The sequence below is a fragment of the Choloepus didactylus genome, chromosome 25 (assembly GCF_015220235.1).
Source record: "Choloepus didactylus isolate mChoDid1 chromosome 25, mChoDid1.pri, whole genome shotgun sequence".
NCBI classification, from domain to species: Eukaryota; Metazoa; Chordata; class Mammalia; order Pilosa; family Megalonychidae; genus Choloepus; species Choloepus didactylus.
This window is the reverse complement of record NC_051331.1, coordinates 9,404,832-9,424,820: the sequence shown is the minus strand read 5'-3', so window position 1 is coordinate 9,424,820 and position 19,989 is coordinate 9,404,832. Positions and strand designations below refer to the sequence as shown.

General features: G+C 38.6%; 1 protein-coding gene across 1 annotated transcript in view; it reads right to left on the bottom strand.

The window, feature by feature from the left end:
- The window catches only part of LOC119520540 (zinc finger protein 596-like), a 344,477-nt gene extending 331,729 nt beyond the window's left edge, over positions 1–12,748 (bottom strand). Inside the window, exon 1 of the mRNA XM_037818470.1 lies at positions 12,727–12,748. Coding sequence (XP_037674398.1) covers positions 12,727–12,731 — 5 coding nt within the window. The 5' untranslated portion in view covers positions 12,732–12,748. The remainder of the gene's footprint in view (positions 1–12,726) is intronic.
- Positions 12,749–19,989: the final 7,241 nt, after the last annotated feature.

Below are 19,989 nucleotides of genomic sequence, written 5' to 3'. Positions count from 1 at the left end.
TTTCCAACTGCATATGTCCTTTCTGTAGGTTTCTGTTCTGATCTTAACCCATTTTAAATTGGATTTTGCTTTCTTAGAGTTGGGTGTTATAACTTGTAATAAAATACTGTATATTTTAATTCAAGTTATTTATTATGTAAGTGTTTGCAAATACTTTCATCAAGTCTGTGGACTTTCTTTTCATTCTCTTGTCAATGTCTTTATGGAACAGAAGTTTTAAATTTTATTAAAATCCATCTCATAATTTTCTTTTCTCATGGTTCATGCATTCAGTGCTATGTCTAAAAACCCATCACCAAACCATGGATCCCTAGATTTTCTTGTATATTTTATTCTAGAAGTTTTATTCTTCTTCATTTTATTTTTAAGTGTATGATCCATTTGGATTTAATTTTTGTGAAATTTATACAATATGTGACTAATTCCTTTTTTTTTTTGGAATTTGTGCATCCCATTGTTCCAGCACTGATTGTTTTAAAAACCGTACTTTCTCCATTGAATTGCTCCTGCTCCTTTGGGAAAGATCAGTTGACTGCATTTGAATGGGTCTGTTTCTGGGTTCTCTAACTTTAGCCTATGTTCATATTTCAACAACACAACACTGTTGATTATTGTGTCTTTGTATTTAGACTTGAAATATGGCAATAGATCCTCCAACTTTGTCCTTTTTCTTCAGTATTGTTTTGGCAATCTAGGTCTTTTACTTATCCATATAATCTTTAAAATTAGTTTGTCAATATCAAAAAACTGTAAGTACTGGAATTTAGAATGGGACTGATTTAATGTTTAGATCAGATTGGGAAAGAATGGCATCTTAGAATATTGTGTGTTCTAGTCCATGAAGATATAATAACTCTAATTAATTAGTTAATTATTTGAAACATTTTATTGTAGTAAGTTATATGCAGGTTAAAATTTCCCATCTTTAACCATTTTCAACAATGAAATTTGGTAATATTGAAAATATTGAAATGTTGAAAATAGTATGGTACCACCACCAATATCCGTTACGTCAACTTTTCATCATATGTTACAAAATAACTGGTGAAATAGTTTGTTGAATAAAATTAATTCTAAGATAGTTTGTAGTAGGAAATATTGCCTTGGCAAAAAGTTTACAGTTGTGCACAAGGATGGCTAGTCAGCAACAGCATAATGGAGAAGCAGGAACATTTATTTACCTTGATATTTTCAGATAAATGGCACTAGATCTCTAAACAGCAAATAAGATTTAATTAATTTAATCTGTTTACCATACAAACTGTGATATTTATGTTAATTTGCTGATACCTGCTTGTGGCTAAATTTGCATTGCTCTGGGCTCATTTCCAGCAGTTTAGTCAACTACATGGAACCAAAAAACCAAAAACATGTATTAGAATTTATCTTCCTGGAACTCTCCAAAGATACAGAAGTGCAGCCACTACTACATGGGCTGTTCCTGCCAATGTATCTGGCCACTTTCATTGGGAACCTGCTCATCATCCTGGCCATCTTCTCTGACTCCCACCTCCACACACCCATGTACCTCTTCCTCACTAACCTGTTTTTTAAAGATATTTGTTTCACCTCTACCACAGTCCCAAAGATGCTGCTGAAGACACAGATGGAGAGCAAAATCATAAGTTATGAAAATTGCCTCACCCAGATGTATTTTTCCATGCTTTTTGCAGTATTAGACAACTTCCTCCTGGCTGTGATGGCCTATGACCACTTCGTGGCCATCTGCCAACCCCTGCACTACACGGTCATCATGCATCCCTGGCTCTGTCATCTCCTGCTGGTGGCATCCTGGTTATTGAGTGCTCTGCACTCTCTTTTACATGACTTAATGATTTTGTGATTGTCTTTTTGTAGAGAGTTGGAAATCTCCCACTTTGTCTGTGAACTTTCCCAGGAACTCCAACTTCCTTGTTCTGACACTTTTCTCAATGACATTGTGATATATTTTGCAGCTGGACTTGCACGTGTTATTCCACTCACTGGGATCCTTTTCTCTTACTCTAAGATTTTGTCCTTTGTTTTGAGGATTTCAACAGCTGGAGGCAAGTATATAATGTTTTCCACTTATGGGTCTCTCTTCTCAATAGTGTGCCTGTTTTATGGTACAGTTCTTGGAGTGTATTTTAGTTCTGCTGACACCCAAATCTCAAGGGCAAGAGCAATAGCCTGAGCAATGTGCATGGTTGGTCACTCCCACGCTGGACCCCTTTATCTATAGTCTTTGAAATAAGGACATAAAGCCTGCCTTAAAATAACCTCTTCAGGTATGAACTGTTCTCAGTATAAAAGATCCTTTGCTTGAGGCTTAGAAATATGTCATGTTTTATAGAAGCTGAACACTGGGAGATCTGATTCTATACACTTTTTCATAGTTACATGCTCACCTTCAAGGATCAAGGATACTGGATTACAGTTCAACAGTTTCATGTATTTCCTTCTAATTATTCTGATAAACTAAAAACTAAAGAGGGAGATCTATATAAGGCATAAGAGTTACCTCCAGAATGACCTCTCTACTCCACTTGAAATCTCTCAACCAATGAATCTTTATCTTGTTTCATTTCTCTTCCCTATTTTGGTCCAGAAGACTTTCTAAATCACACATTGCTGGCTCTAGGATCATCCCTGGGAGTCACTGCCCACATTGCCAGGGACATTTACATCCCTGGGATTCATGTCCCACGTAGAGGGGATTGCAGTGAGCTCACCTGCCAAGTTAGCTTAGAGAGACATGCCACATCTAAGCAACAAAAGAGGCCCTTTGGGAGTGACTCCTGGGCACAATTATGAGTAGATGTAGCCTCTTCTATGCACTAACAAGCTTCATAAGTGCAAGCCCCTAAATTGAGGTCTCCACCCACCAAGCTGGTAGTCACTAATGCTTGTGAGAATATCAGGAATTCCCCATGGGGAGGTTTAATATTTCTACATTTTCCCCAGTCACTGAAGTGAGTTTTGCAAATACTTTTTATTCTCTGCCCAAGTTACTCTGCGTCATATCAGGGCTTCATGCTAACCTGTACAAACCAACAAGAACTCACTTTCTAGTCAAGCTTCCATGTAATTACAATATTTGAGTAAACTGACCATATAAGTTAAATTATATAGTGTGCTACAGAAGATGTAGATTTTGCAACAAATAAACATCTCTTCCTTTGGTCCCACAGAGAAGCCAAATTTTAAAACACAGGTAGTATCAGTAGTATCACTGTCTACCCTTTAGTCTGATCTACCCCGATCTCAACCAAGTCCATTTCATTCATACCTCCAATCAAGGTCTGATCTCCTTTTCAATCTCTTTGACAGTTGATTCTTGGGGGCAGTGCCAAAATTCATGGCTGCTGAACTCTGTTTCTGAGTCCTAGGCATCACAGAGACCCTCAAATCTTCAGGGACTGACCATGTCACACACAAACAGTTCAGAATGTCACACTTTAGAAATAACTGTTACAACTCATGAATAGATGTGACTGCTGCAAGAGCTCACAGTCTAGGAACCCTTACTCAAGCCCTGTCCTCATCACCCATGCTCCCGGACTCAATTCTCAGAGCTTGCACATTATTATTAGTCCATATTTGTGAGGCAGAACAATGATTGTCTTTTCATTTCTGGCTTATTCACTCAATCTACCATCTTCATGGTCCATTTGTTTAGTTGCATACCTCACAACTTCATTCCTTCTTGGTGCTCCCTCATGCAAACACATTATTCTACTTGTACATTTAATCACATTCATTGACCATTCTAAGTTTCACTATGTTTTACAGTCCCAATCTTTATCTTCCATCTTTCCTTCTGGTGTCATACATACCCCTAACCCTCCTCTTTCAAATGTGTTCACAGTCATCTTTTTTCAGTGTAATTACCTTTGGCTACCATCACACAGTACTGTGCTATCAATTTCTGGATCTATACAGACACTCCTCCAGGCCATTCTATACTCCTTCTACATCAAATGCCCAATCAATAAACACTTTCTGTCTACTGATCTCTTCATTTCTACACTCCTCTCCAAACTGCTCTCTCCTGTCTTTTCCTATCTGTCAGTAGCACTCATTCTAGTATTTCCTGTAAAGGGAGTCTCCTGCTCACAAAATCTCTCAGTGTCTGTTTATCTGTAAATATTTTAAACTCTTCTTCATTTCTGAAGGACAGTTTAACCAGATATAGGATTCTTGGATTGCAGTTTTTCTCTTTCAGTATCTTGAATATATCATACTCCTGCCATCTTGCATCCATGGTTTCTGCTGAGAGATCTGCACTTGGTCATTTTTAGCTTCCCTTGTATGTGAAGGATTGATTTTCTCTTGCTGCATTCAGAATTCTGTCTTTGTCTTTGACATTTGAAAATCTTGTTAGTAAATCTCTTGGAGTAGTTCTATTTGGATCAACTCTGTTTGGAGTACACTGTGCTTCTTGGACCTGTAATTTTATGTCTTTCATAAGAGTTGGATAATTTTCATTGATTCTTTCCTCTATTATACTTTCTGCCACTTTTCCCTTCTCTTCTCCTTCTGGGTCACTTATAACATGTATATTCATGAACTTCATGCTATCATTCAGTTCTCTGAGTCCCTGCTCATATTTTTCCATTCTTTTCTCTATCTGTCCCTTTGTATGTAGTATTTAACATGTCTTGTCCTCCAGTTCATTCACACCAAAGAGTATATTCAAAATCAAGAATTTATTGAGTCTGCTCCTTCAAGTTGCGTGTATTTAGCCCTATAAGAGCCAGTTACACATTACAGCTGGGTTGAGTCAAAGAACCCTGAAAAATGGCTGATATAGCCTAATGAACAGACTCACCCATGGATATAACCTGTGAAATTACTTTCTCATTATTGTTTTTTTAAATATAGATAATGTAATACAAAGATTCTTAACTAGGTGTAAACTGGCTAACTAGGTAACTGAGAGGATAAAAGGAACTCTAAAGCACCACAGAGGAAGCAACTGCAGGAAGCAGTCATCACCACTAAGGCTGAGAGAACAAAAAGATTTTGGTGCAGTTAAAACTTAGAAATGTAAAAAAGTGGCCCCACTTTGCTGAAACCCAAACTTGCAAAGAGAGGGCTCTGCTCAGCTAGTGCTAGTGTCTCTGAACTTAGAGGACAAACCCCAGGGGAGATCTAGCATCTGTGGGGAAGTGTTCAGGACGATGAAGCTAGTTCTGCAAGGGTGGAGATAACTGTCAACTAGATTTAGCTGCTGCTACAGGAAGAAATTGCCCCTGCTGTGGTGAGGAAGTGTTCCTGGGATGACATGCACAGGAATCTTTTTCCTCCTCCAGCCTTGCAGTGCCCCTGTAGCACCACTTACCACACAGCCTAAGACAAAAAGTGCTCATTCTGTGGGGAAGCACCATAGCTCAGTTGATCAGTCCTGTCTTCGAAGATATCATGGTTGGTTCCAATCTTCAGCTTCTTGAAACACCATTTTCCACTTTGGTTCAGGGTAAACAGACTATGCAGAGATGGCATCAAAGATGTAGGTCAGGTTTCCACTTCCAGAATCTAGTCCTCATCCAGTCCAAGTGTGCAACTAGAGATGAGGGCCACTTGGAAATTTAGTTGTGCTAACTGAACTCTGAAGACACTGATGCATGTATTAGAATGCCTTAGGTCTCTTTGAAGTATTTTTCCTTAGTTCTTTCTCTTTTCATAAAGTGATAAATTTGTAATTTCTTGTTTGCTGTTATCTGTACTAAAGCATAAGATATTCTAGTGAATCACTGTGAATGAGACAGATAAGGTCCTCATTCTTATGGAGTTATTTTTTATTATTTTTAGTTTTATAGTTTCTTTTTGGGGGGTTGAGGATTTAATGAAATAATGCAAGTGATCGGCAAAGTGATTAGTCAGCACTGAAGAAATGTTTTTCATGTGTATATATTATGTGCAAAAACTCTAGGTGGGGAGAGTCACAGTTATTCTTGCTATGCATATATTTTTTCTCTCTCCTTTTCCCCCATATGCTTTTTCTTAAAGAGCTCACACTTTAACCTTCAAATATTCCAACTGCTTGGTTTGCTTTTGGCAAAAGAAGACTGGGATGCGCTGGCAGTAGGGGGCAAAAATCACCCAGGCATTCCTATTACCTAGCAATGGAGGTAAACAGCATTCTCAGAATGACTACAAAAGGATTACTGAGAAGTATATTTGTTTATTCTATGCTAGGAGAACATTTAAATAATAATAACAATAAAATAATGGAAATGAAGTGAGAAGTAGTCAAGACAGAAATTTTTCTGCATCAAATGTTAACTGACATGGGACTGAGAGTATCTTCTTGACCAAAAGGGGGATGCAAAATGAGACGAAGCAGTTTCAGTGGCTGAGAGATTCCAAATGGAGTCGAGAGGTCACTCTGGTGGACATTCTTATGCACTATATAGATAACACCTCTTAGGCTTTAATGTATTGGAATAGCTAGAAGTAAATACCTGAAACTACCAAACTCCAACCCAGCAGTCTGGACTCCTGAAGACAATTATATAATAATGTAGATTACAAGGGGTGACAGTGTGATTGTGAAGACCTTGTGGATCACACCCCCTTTATCTAGTGTATGGATGAGTGGAGGAATGGGGATAAAAACTAAAGGACAAATGGGGTGGGATGGGGGGATGATTTGGGTGTTCTTTTTTCACTTTTATTTTTTATTCTTGTTCTGGTTCTTTCTGAGGTAAGGAAAATGTTCAGAGATAGATTGTGGTGATGAATGCATAACTATGTTATCATACTGTGGACAGTGGATTGTATATCATGGATGATTGTATGGTGTGTGAATGTATTTCAATAAAACTGAATTTAATTAAAAAACAAATGTTAACTGACAGCAATAGTTTGTTCAGAATACCATGTGTGTGAGGAGGGTAAAGAAGTGGGGATCATACTAACAATCCTTAGCATATGATAATGTCAGTGGACAAGCCGTGAGGCTCTGAGTTACCTGAAGTTTCATATTGAACAAAGTGCTTTGAGTGAGCCTAGCAAGCAATTAATATTTATTCTAGGAGACATGAGAAAACTTAGAGATTTTAAAGTGACAAAAACACCACTCAGTAACTTCCCAGGCAGAAACCAACCCCCAAGAAAGTTTGAAAATATCTTGGGCCCCCGCCCCCACCCCACTTTGAGAGCAGGTGTGGAATGCATGCACCTGGCACACAGGCTGACCTCCCCGTGGCTCCACACAGCACCGACCTTCTTCCCGACAGCCCTCAGGGTTCAGAAGAGTCATTATTGTTTTTTAAATGAACTGAGAAACAGGTGGGGATAACAGAAAAATACAAATATAAGCCTCCCATTTCACACCTCTTTCGTATTTAGAATAATGACCCTTCAGTTAATCTACATGATAGAGCAGAGACTCATTTTAACAGAGGAACTCACAGGGAATAAAGATGGGGGAGGGTCATGAAGACAGCCCTGGTCTCTGCAAGACCCACCTGATGCGAATGATGGCTCTGGTCATTACTGATTCTGTGACTTTGGGGAAAATCACTTAACATCATTTATATATATATATATATACACATATATATACATATACATATATATATATATATTTTCTCCCCTATACTATAAGGAGGTAAGATATAGACCATCCGTTTGATATGTATTTTTTTTTGCACACCTGTAAAAAAAGGTTTTTCTTTTTTCACCTTTCACTTTATTTACCTAAAGCAAGCAGTTGTTTTGTTTCTGGATTTTTTTTTATTGACAATTCTGTGCCTTCATTCCATTTAATGTTATTTCCCATTATGGCTCACTAGGTAATTATTAGGTTCTGAAGGGAGCTACTTACTTCAGATCACTGTCAAATGGATTTTTAAAAATTAAAATAATTCAAGCTGCATTAATCTTAATCTTTATCATAGATTTTTAAAATGTGTGAGACTTGCTTATGTGTTGTGTGCAGTGGAAATTATGTCAGAGATAACAACAAAATTACCTCTAAGAGATTGGGAAGTCAAACCAATGTGAAAAAGAAAACAAAAGACAGAGCCCCCAAAGCACTGTCATTCCTAGTTACATATAAAAATAACTCAAAAATATTTACATAAATATTCATAGGAGAAATTGATTTGCAGCTAAATGTTGGGTTTCAGTTGTGGGCAATCAAGTTGTTCAAAGAGCTCTTCTAAACTATATTCTCTTCCCAGGCAATTCCAACTATGGCTGGGGCTTTAGTGGTCAATTAAATGTGAATATGCTAGATTTGCATGTACTGGCCCCCTCCTGTTAGCTGCTAATCTCACAAATGCTTGCTCAGCATCTCTACTTGGTTGGCTCAATGGCATGTCCAAAGTGAAATAATTTTTCCCTTACTTAGGTAAGTGAATTTTGTGTGTGTGTGTGTGGTGGTGGTGGTGGTGGTGCAGGGGGGATGGCATGTTTTATGGTCTGGGTACATTATGGGGCTCCAGTGAGCAAACTCCAGAAGTAGAAGCTGAAGGAGATACTCTTTCTCCCATATCTAATCATCACCAAGTCCTATCAATTATATTTCAGTTCATATACTTCCTAATGCTATGACTGTCTAGGATCAGGTACCAATGTTACTCTGCTGAACCACTTATGGACCCTAAAAGGAGCTGCCCCCACCCACTCAAGTGCTTCTTCAGGTCAGTCCTACAAGCTAGGCAGAATAATTTTTCAGAACATAAATTGTTTTTCTTGCCTCCATATTCCTTATTAAAGCCTTTCCATGACTTTCCATTGATCTTATGATAAAGACTACAATTTTAAACATAGCTCAGAAGACCCTGAATCTGGCCCCTGCTTGCTTTTCTAGCCTTACTGCCTGCTACTGTTCTCCTTTTATCTTTGTCCTTCAGCTGTATTTCTATTTTTTTAAAAAAACTTCCAAGCATCTACCAATATCCTTTATCTTTCAGGCTCCATCTCAAACCTCACTTCTGCTGTGAAACCTTCCTTAAATCTCAAAGCATCATTATATAGATGTATTACACCCTGAACTTCATAAAACATGCCATATATATATACTTGTTCAAATTTTTAGTTTACATATATCTTTCCAGTAATCTGAAACATCCATTATAGTAGAGATATTTTTCTGTTAATTTCAACATTGTATCTTAGATATCTAGCAAAAAGCCTAGCACATAGCAGATGCACAATAAATATTTGTATGGAAGCAGTATGTCATGTCCATATTACAGGACCCTTAGCAGATGTTGTCAGTGTCCCAGCCACGTCCCTCAACCCACCTCAGGATATCTACACACAGATCTCTCATAAGCCTGCAGATTTCTACATTTCTTTTCCCAAGGACAAAACTTTGACTAGTGCTTTTTGGAGGATTTCTATGTTCCAGAAGTAAAGGAGAGGGAAAGATAGAAGAAAATGAGATGGTATGATTTTGCTGTCATTGAATTTATGGTTCTGTTAAATATGAAGACCTTTAGAGTACAACATGAGACTTTCTATAACCAACTGCTAGTTTTTGCCAAAAAAAGTGGATAACTGTGACATGAAAAACTAAGAGCAGAGGTTTGTAGTTTGTCTCCTTGTAACATTCACTGGGGAGAACATGTGAGTAAAAGTTGGGCAAGATGGAAAAGGTGGGTAGGATGTGGAATGGCTTAAATCCATTTCACACTCTGCTTATAAGCAGGAATGCATAACAAGACACTTTAATGTCATTTATGTACTGCCACAGCCAGGAGAACCGTCACACTGAGAATGACATAAAATAGCCTACTTCAGAGGACCAACCCAACTCAAGACTTCTTCTTCTTCCCGCCTTCTTGAGTAGTTTGAATTTTCCTCTGTTGTTCCTTGCCTTCAATTTGAATTCAATTCAACTAATGCTTATTGAGTAGCAAGTATCTACTATTACATGTGCTAGGCACCATAAAAAATTTGAAGATAGATACATTTGAAACATATCTACTTTAGCGAGGAGAGATGGATAATTATTATAACAGCAAATGTTTATTTGTAACAAATTCTAAAGCAATGGTTTAGAGAAGAAACAAGGATGTCTTTCTGGATAAAGAAAATTCCAGCTAGGCACTGAAGGACAGGATGTGGATTTGCATCTATATCAATGTGGATATAGGGTCTCTAGGTGGAGAAGGGGGTTGTGAAAATAAGGCCCTGATAAGAAGGTATAGCCAAGAGAAGTCTGGGTTGGCCAGAATGTGTTGGTTGCGCAGTTTGCATACTGGCAAAATGGGTCTGACATGAATGCCAAAACTCCTCAGTATCACCTTTATTACATAGGCAAAGGGAGCAGGGACAGAGCAAAGACCTTTGGGCATGGGGATTATAATAGCAGGAATGTTTTGGTGCAAATAACAGAAACTTGATCCCAGTTGTTTTGAGCAAAAAAGGAACTTATGGTTAGGACTGGCTGTTCTCAGGTGCTCAGATGATGCTATCAGGAAACATTTCCATCTCTGGGCTTAGCTGGCTTCTGGGTTGTTTTTATAGTGATACAGCAAATGATCACCAGCAGCTTCTGATATATATATATATTCTCAGTTAACATGTTTCCTTGCTCCAGAAAAAAAAGCAATCATGGTCTCAGTCTCATTGGCATGGAATAAACCATATGCCCATTTTGAACCAATCACCATGGCAGGGAGGCAGGGCTGGCTACACAACTGACAGAATGCAGTGCAAAATAAAAATGTGAGGCACCTTGCAAAAAAGTAGGAGAAAAGTGCCATTAAAGATACTAAAATATAAAAGCTATTTCATTTATTCTGCAGTCTCTCTCACAACTTTTTATTTGCTATATATTTTCTTTCTAAATAAAGAAAAGTAAAAAAAAAATAAATTTTTGGCATGGATTTTACCATCCTTCTTTATGTCGTGCAATGCTAGTTTTAAATGCGTATGTAAATGCATGTGTAAGGATTCACTAAAATTACATAATTCATTTTTCATTGCTCATACATGCATATGCATTTGGTTCATACCAGAATGATGAAATACTGCAAAAAATTAACCATACCTCTGGCTACATGGTGCACATTCTATAAACACTCTAGAGCAATATGTAAATGTCAGTCTGCCCAAAAACCTAAATAAGCTTTAATCTATTGTCTGAAACCTCCCAGATAGAAATCAGCCTTTCCTCTATCTCCCTAGACTGCAAGGCAGCTTTCCCAGTGCAAATCCTAGATAAAGTAGGATAAACTACTGAAATTCTCCTGTTATGTGTTAACTAGGATGATTAGTTCTTTTTGTCTCTAATGGGTTTAGACAATTGAAGACTCACTTGGAGGAGACTGATTCAGAAAATCCCCCCCTGTCCTCCGACCAGTGTAAATTAACCCCATTTTCCTCCTCAGCCTGGTGCGGTGTGACGTCATTTGGCTGCGCCGAGTGATGACCCGGATCCCGGAAGTGCCCCTTCCCCAGTCTTGGTGCTGAACGCGGGACACAAGGTCTGAACAACGTTCTGCTCTGTGGGTTCCTGGACCCCCGAGGTGGGACATTCGGGAGCCTCAGCTCCGTGGCCGACAGAGAGACTCACCTCCGAGAGCTGGACGAGAGGGTTTCTAGCCCCCCCGGCCCCCAGGACCCCAAGGGCTGCTGCTGCCGCGGAAAACAGGTTTGGTGAGTGAGTGTGGGCGCCTGGTGTGCTTGTGCAAGCCTTGGTCTCATTCGCTGGTTCTTGGTCTCATCTTCTGTTTCTGAGCTGTTTGTTTCTTCTTCACTGACGCATAAACTCCTGGACCTGTAAGTGGGAGACCACGCTTGGTTTGGGCGCTCAGAGGCACATAAATTTATACCAAAGCTGTCTGTGGTGGGTGCAGCCCCAGGCATGGGGGATTAGCCATTGAGACTTGGTTTGGCAGGAAGCAGCCCCTGGCATTAGGGGAGGTCACTGAATTTGGGTCTTAGGTTTTTGTTATTTGGGTGCTCGGTGGCACATGAAGCCATTGAGAATTGGTTGCCTAGGAGTTGGCATTGATTACTGGTCTTCTTTTTGTGTTTTCATTAAGTTTTTGTTTTGTTAGTTATGTCTCATCGTGTTTTATGTCAAGTTATCTGAAAAATGTGTTCTTAAAAATGGGAAACAACATAAGTGAGAAATCTAAGAAAAATAAGATTGAACCTTTAAATAGCATTCTTAAATATTAAAACAATTTGGGTAGAGCCCATGACAAAAAAAAAAAAGCATACAAATTTTATTCAAAATAAGCTAGCCTCAGTATAAATTAGAGGATGGCCACAAGTGGCCAAGCTAGGGATCAATAAAATATGTTGTTTTACAACTAATGTATTTTGTAAAAGAATGAACAAATAAGATAAAATTCCATATGTGCCGTATTTCATGGCTGTATTTCAGAATAAAAAGTTCCTGGGAGAATGTTTCCTGCATGGAGTTTTAACCACCAGCCAACCCCCTAGCCTCTCCTTAAAAGCTCCAGAGCAAATAAATGAAAGCCCTAGTCCCCAGTATAAAACAGTGCTGGTTAAGATTCCCAGGCCCAGGTTGTTGAGGCGTTTGAACTCCAGGCAGAAATGTTAGTGACCAGGATTTCTAGGCCCATGCTTGTGGGTCCCATGCTCCCCCTCCCCCTCCTGGTAGAGTTGCAGTTTTTGCACTTCCCTTTCCTTCCCCACCAGAGCCTTCAACTTGGCCACTACCTCCTCTTCCTCTCCCTCTGGCACCTTGTCAGAAACCTGAGAACAAGCCCCTCATGCCTATGAATTCTCCTGAAATGGCCTTCCCACCTCATATCATGAGTGATGTGAACTTCAGGCAGGGTGTCTCTATCTCTGGAGGGCAAGGGCAGGGACAGTGTCTTTTCCCACAAGCGCAGCTGAAATAGATACAATGTATGAGCAAATTCCTTTCTCAACCTCAGATCTACACATTTGGAAAAATTGGGTCCCTGTTATCAAGAGGATCCCAGGAAAATGAAAAACTTGTTTAACTTATTTTTTGTAATGCATAATCTTAAGTGGGCTGTTATACAAACTTTGTTAAGTTGCTTTAACCTCAGAAGAAAGAAGAATTAGAATTAAAAGGGATCTTTAACCAATGATAAACCAGAAAATCCAGTTCATGCACCAGGAAATGTGGCTATTCCACAAGTAGACCCCTATTGGGACCCAAGTAAACAAGCTGGCAGAACAAAATTAGATCACTATAAAGCATGCATAATTGTGAGACTAAGAAATGGAGTTCCTAAACAAAATAACTTTAATAAATTCAGGAGGTTGTCTAACAGCCAGGTGAAAATCCATCAATATTTTTACAATGATTATTTGAAGTTTACCTTAAATTTACTAATATAAGCCCAGAGGACCCAATAAATCAATGCAATGTAAATCAGTCCTTCATTTGTCAGAGTGCTCCCAACATTTGTCAGAAATTATGGAAAGTTAAGGCGGACTTAAGTTACCAATCCAGTGAAAATTACATTTAAAGTGTTGTGTAATCATGATGAAGCTCAAGGAAAGGACAGAAGAAAGCTACCACCTAAAAAGCTAACTGGAATTCTAATGTCTTAAAAACAGTCCTGGGTAAAACTTTCATCAGTAAAAGGAGTCTGCCAAAGGTAAAAAGTACTGGGTCCCCAGTATATGCGTATTGCTGGGGGAGGGCTGTGGGAAATGGGAATGGCCCAACTTGATGCAAAGGTGAACAAGGGACTCCAGCAACCCAGTGTCCACATCTGACAGGGGACTAGGGCAGTGACCTTTAGTGATGGGGCCTGGAAGCAGTTTCCACCCATTTGTAAACCATCCCAATCACCCACAAAGAACCTTGTGTTCCAGGTGGGAAGAACATTAAATTAGTAAATTTTCTGGTAAACAGGAGACTTAATTGTACTTAAAAGGAAGCAGTCCTTGTTATGGGCATGTCGGAAATTGCTGATACTTCTGTAAGAAAGGGGTTAAGTTTAGCTTTCACATAAAGGTGAGGATGAGTAGGGAAATGGATACTAAACAAAACTAGCTCAAACTGGCTCCACAGTTGGGGGGAGGAGAGGGCCTCTGACCTAAGCCTAGAATTGGTGCCAGCTCCTTATGTAGGTAAAATTGTGGGGAATGGGACTCACTTGAGTTATTTAGGCCTCTAGGAAAGGCTGAAATACCCAGCCAATGGGGAAATGGGAGAGATCTGCCTGCCAGGCTTAGAGATAAATTGTGCTGCTTTCTATTGTTCCACGTGCCAGCCACCACATTTTGGTTGTGCACTAGTTCTTGCAAGATGATGAATAAATTCTTTTATTCTCCACATGGGTGAACATTTATTCTCTGTCAGGTACAGCTTTCTTTCCAACACTTCTCACAGCATCAGCAATGCCAAATTGGAAAAATGTCAGTAGAGTTACAAATTTCTTTATGTCTCTCTCTCTCTCTCTCTCAAATTAATTTACAAGTTCCAACTCTAGGAGGAGGCCTACAAACTGCATTGAAAGATCCAGGCAAGCCACAACTGCTTAAGGAAGAAGAGCTGTGAAATATCCTCCAGGTGAGCCGGAGATATATAAGAAGTCACATTAAGATTGTGGCTGAACATGATTCCAACATTTTTAAGGAATGTTCACTTAGATGAAGAGAAGAAAGAACATTTTTGCCACCAATTAAAAAGATTTTAGAATAAGGACTAATAACACCAGGAACTCAAATTTAGAAATTTGTCTAGAATTGAAGAGTTATAAATCCAATGTTATAAAATACACATCCCACAGTACCGAATCTGTATACTCTCCTCATCAATATTTCTGATGCAAATACTTAGTTTAACTTTAAAGAATGCTATTTATTGCCTCCCAATAAAGACTCACAAAATCTTTGTATTCAATGAGAAGAACTTGGCATAGAAATAAAACAGTGGTGTAATTATGTTACCACAAAATTTCAAAAATGCAAGTCTTGTCCAGAAATGTTAAGGGAGTAAAGTGCCACAAGAGACTTTGTAGGCTCAGCCCTTTGGCAAGTGGCCAACCAAAAAACAAAAAGAAAATCAGGATTCTTAAGTATAACTGGCTATTGTTAACTGTAAATATCAAATTTTTGATGGGACTGCCAAACCTCTATATCTGGACATAAGGGAAAATGACAAAATGACCTTTAAAATGGACCTGAGAATGTACAATTGGCTTTCAAAGTTTAAAGGCAAATTAATATCAGCTCCAGCCTTGGGCTCCCTGATCCCATGAGAAAATTTAACCTATCTGTCCATGAAAAGCAGGGCATAACCTACAAGTTACTTGTACAAGCCTTTTTGAAAAATATAGGACCAGTGGCTTTTTTGTCAAACAGTTTGACACTGTAGACCAAGAATGGCCTGCTTGCCCAAGGACAGTGGCAACAACTTGTGAATTCATATGAGAAACAGTTTACTTTGAATTCCCCACATGTCCTACTGTATTGCAGAAATAGGGGGACAGTGGCACACAATTGAGAAACCAAGTCCCTATCAGATAGCAGTGCTGGACAGCCTTGGGTGCCATCCTACAGAAAGCAAAATATTTAGTAGCAAATAGTGCCTCTCCCACTGCAAACGTCAGCACAAAGGGCAGAGACACCTGCCTGCACAGACTTAAAGAATGATTTACTAATTTGCACGTGCACAAAACAATTTTAAAAACGTATGTCAAATAACTGAAGCCAATAAAAACATAAAATATACAGATCTATTTTTTTAAGTTGTTAAATATCCCAATAAATTAGTTACCCACTGCAAAGGACATGTATCCATGGATAGTAAAAGATCTAGATGGTAAAAAAAATTAGGAAATAGATTCACAGTCAAGCCAAAAGTCCTTGGAATCTTCAAGAATTTGCTAGTGGCTAAAGTCCCTAGGGAAAATTAACCAAGGTACAAAATATAAATTACTCTTGTCTTGAGCACCAGGTTGGGCACCAGTTTTCATGGGTTGATCTCTTTACAACTGAAACCTATGCTCTCCATTAGGAAAGGCCTGAGACTTATCAGGTCATGATTCAATTGGTTTGGGCTTCATCAGGTAACCTCCCACTCAAATAAGAGCATAGGGACAGATGATAGTTTATAAGTAAAGAGCACACAGGGCAAGAATTCAGCTTCAACACATTTTTACTAAAGGAGCACTAAATGTAAAAGGAACAAGTTTACAATGTAAAAATTATTTGATACGATACCAAGCCTGAGAGCCCATGCTCCTCCAGATGCAGCTGGACATGAGATCAGAGAGCCCCCTTGTCTGGGTTACAGATTATATATAGCAGTTTTGATTTATAGAACATTTAATTAAGTCATGTTATATTTTGACATTTAAATCATGTGTGGTAAATGATGTCATGAAACATGAGTGACCCACAAAGTGTCCTGATCCATGAGTGATTCACGAGGGTCTTGCTCCAAGAATGGTTCAAGATAAAAGGAGAGTATCCACAGCATTATCAGAGACTTAGCCTTGAATGTCTGCAAAACTCTATGGTAAATATTTCTGCTAATTAAGTTATGACTTCTGTAAGAGTAATATAACTTACTTTTTATTTACACAAAATCTAAAAATTTGAAAAGTGATTACTATTACTCATCTCTAACTTATTAATATAGTTTTCTTATTTCATTCTATGATTAGTTTAGCCATTACATCATGTTGATAGACATGTGGTTAGAACTCTATTCAGCATTGCTACATTACTTGAAACTTTTCTGTGATTAAAGTAACAGCTGCAACCTCATTCTGTTTTCTTTTTACATGGAGGACTAGATGATTACCTGCTACCTATCTATATCTAAGAAGTTTGAGTGGGTCTTTCTGCTTTCTTGAAAATATTCACAGCTTTTTTTTTTTTTTTAACACTTTTTATTGTGAAATATGACATATATGCAGGAAAGTGATAAATTTCAAAGTACAGGTTAGCAAGTAGTTATAGAGTGAATTTCAAAGTATAGTTTGGGTTTCAGTTCAACAACTTCAGATATTTCCTTCTGGCTGTTCTAATCCACTGGAAACTGAAAAGAAATATCTATACAATGAGTCAGTAGTCACAATCATTTGTTAAATCCTAATTTCTCCATTATGACTCCTCCCTCTCATTTAATCATTCTCTCAATCTTCGGAGATATCTGGGCAATGACCATTCTAACTACTTCATGCTGAAATGGGGTGTTGACCTTATGGGGTAGAGGAATGAAACTGGTTGATGTTCTTGGAGAGAGTGGTACCTCTGGGTTTCAAGGCTTATCTGGCATAGGAACAATCTGGAGACTTTAAGTTTCTGAAAAAAATAAACTTACTAGGTAAAACTTTTATGCAGTCTTAGTTAGAACCTAGGATGTTCTTTAGAGTTTTCAGGAATGCTATTGGTTGGAGCTTGGCATACAGTGGCAATTTGTAATATCTGGCTGAAGCTTGCATAAGAATAACCTTTAGAATAACCTCTTGACTCTATTTGAGATCTCTCAACCACTGAAACTATTTTGTTTCATTTCTCTTCTCTCTTTTGGTCATGATGGCATTCTCAATCCCACAATGCCAGGGCCAGGCTCATCCCTGGGAGTCATGTCCCATGTAGGAGGGAGGGCAGTGAGTTTATTTGCTGAGTTTTCACCTTAGCCTTTTTTTTTTTTTTTTTCATTTTTATTGAGATTGTTCAGATACCATACAATTATCCAAAGATCCAAAGTATACAGTCACTTGCCCCTGGGTACCCTCATACAGCTGTGCATCCATCACACTTAATTTTTGTTCAATTTTTAGAAACTTTTCATTACTCCAGACAAGAAATAAAGTGAAAGATGAAAAAAGAAAAAAAGAAAAGGAAACTCTAAACCTCCCCTATCCCTAACCAACCCCCCTCAATTGTTGACTCCTAGTATTGATATAGTACGTTTGTTACTGTTTATGAAAAAATGTTGAAATACTACTAACTGTAGGATATAGTTTGTAATAGGTATATATTTCTTCCCTATATGCCCCTCTATTATTAACTTCTAATTGTATTGTCATACATTTGTTCTGGTTCATGAAGTGATTTCTACTGTTTGTACAGTTGATCATGGACATTGCCCACCACAGGATTCAGTTTTATACATTTCCATCTTTAGACCTCCAACTTTCCTTCTGGTGACATATATGACTCTGAGCTTCCCCTTTCCACCTCATTCACACACCATTTGGCGCTGTTAGTTATTCTCACATCTTGCTACCAACACCCCTGTTCATTTCCAAACATTTAAGTTCATCCTAATTGAACATTCTGCTCATACTAAGCAAGAGCATTTACATTTCTTCCACAAGGCAGGAGGGAGAGTCAAAGAAGGTAGAGAGGCAAAAGAAAGAGGAGACAAAAAAATGACAGCTAGGAAGCAGCAAAAGGAAAAATAACCTTAAATCAAAGTAGAATAAAGAATCAGACAATACCACCAATGTCAAGTGTCTAACATGCTTCCCCTATCCCCCCCTCTTATCTGCATTCACCTTGGTATATCACCTTTGTTACATTAAAGGAAGCATAATACAATGATTTTATTAGTTACAGTCTCTAGTTTATGCTGATTGCATCCCTCCCCCAATGCCTCCCCATTTTTAACACCTTGCAAGGTTGACATTTGCTTGTTCTCTCTCATAGAAGAACATATTTGTACATTTTATCACAATTGTTGAATACTCTAGATTTCACCAAGTTACACAGTCCCAGTCTTTAGCTTTCCTCCTTTCTTGTGGTGTCTCACATGCTCCCCACCTTCCTCTCTCAACCATATTCATAGTTACCTTTGTTCAGTGTACTTACATTGTTGTGCTACCATCTCCCCAAATTGTGTTCCATACCACGCACTCCTGTCTTCTATCACCCTGTAGTGCTCCCTTTAGTATTTCCTGTAGGGCAGGTGTCTTGTTCACATAGTCTCTCATTGTCTGTTTGTCAGAAAATATTTTGAGCTCTCCCTCATATTTGAAGGACAGCTTTGCTGGATACAGGATTCTTGGTTGGCGGTTTTTCTCTTTCAGTATCTTAAATATATCACACCACTTCCTTCTTGCCTCCATGGTTTCTGCTGAGAGATCCACACATAGTCTTATGAAGCTTCCTTTGTGTGTAATGGATCGCTTTTCTCTTGCTGCTTTCAGGATTCTCTCTTTGTCTTTGATATTTGATAATCTGATTATTAAGTGTCTTGGCGTAGGCCTATTCATATCTCTTCTGTTTGGAGTACGCTGCGCTTCTTGGATCTGTAATTTTATGTCTTTCATAAGAGATGGGAAATTTTCATTAATTATTTCCTCTATTATTGCTTCTGCCCCCTTTCCCTTCTCTTCTCCTTCTGGGACACCAATGATACGTACATTATTGTACTTTGTTTCATCCTTGAGTTCCCGGAGACGTTGCTCATATTTTTTCATTCTTTTCTCCATCTGCTCCTTTGCGTGTAGGCTTTCAGGTGTTTTATTCTCCAGTTCCTGAGTGTTTTCTTCTGCCTCTTGAGATCTGCTGTTGTATGTTTCCATTGTGTCTTTCGTCTCTTGTGTTGTGCCTTTCATTTCCATAGATTCTTCTAGTTGTTTTTTTGAACTTTTGATTTCTGCTGTATACATGTCCAGTGCTTCCTTTACAGCCTCTATCTCTTTTGCAATATCTTCTCTAAACTTTTTGAACTGATTTAGCATTAGTTGTTTAAATTCCTGTATCTAAGTTGAAGTGTACGTTTGTTCCTTTGACTGAGCCATAACTTTGTTTTTCTTAGTGTAGGTTTTAATTTTCTGTTGTCTAGGCATGGTTTCCTTGGTTATCCCAATCAGGTTTTCCCAGACCAGAACAGGCTCAGGTCCCAGAGGGAAGAAATATTCAGTATCTGGTTTCCCTGCGGGTGTGTCTTAGAAAATTTCTCCACCCTTTGATGCCTCAGGTCACTGTGCTTTTCTGCCCAGCAGGTGATGCCTGTTAGCCTATAATTCTTGACTGGTGTGAGGAGGTATGGCTGTGTTTCCCCAGGCTCTGGGGTCTGGTTCTGAATGGAAAGGGCCCCACCCCTTTCCTCCTAGAGAA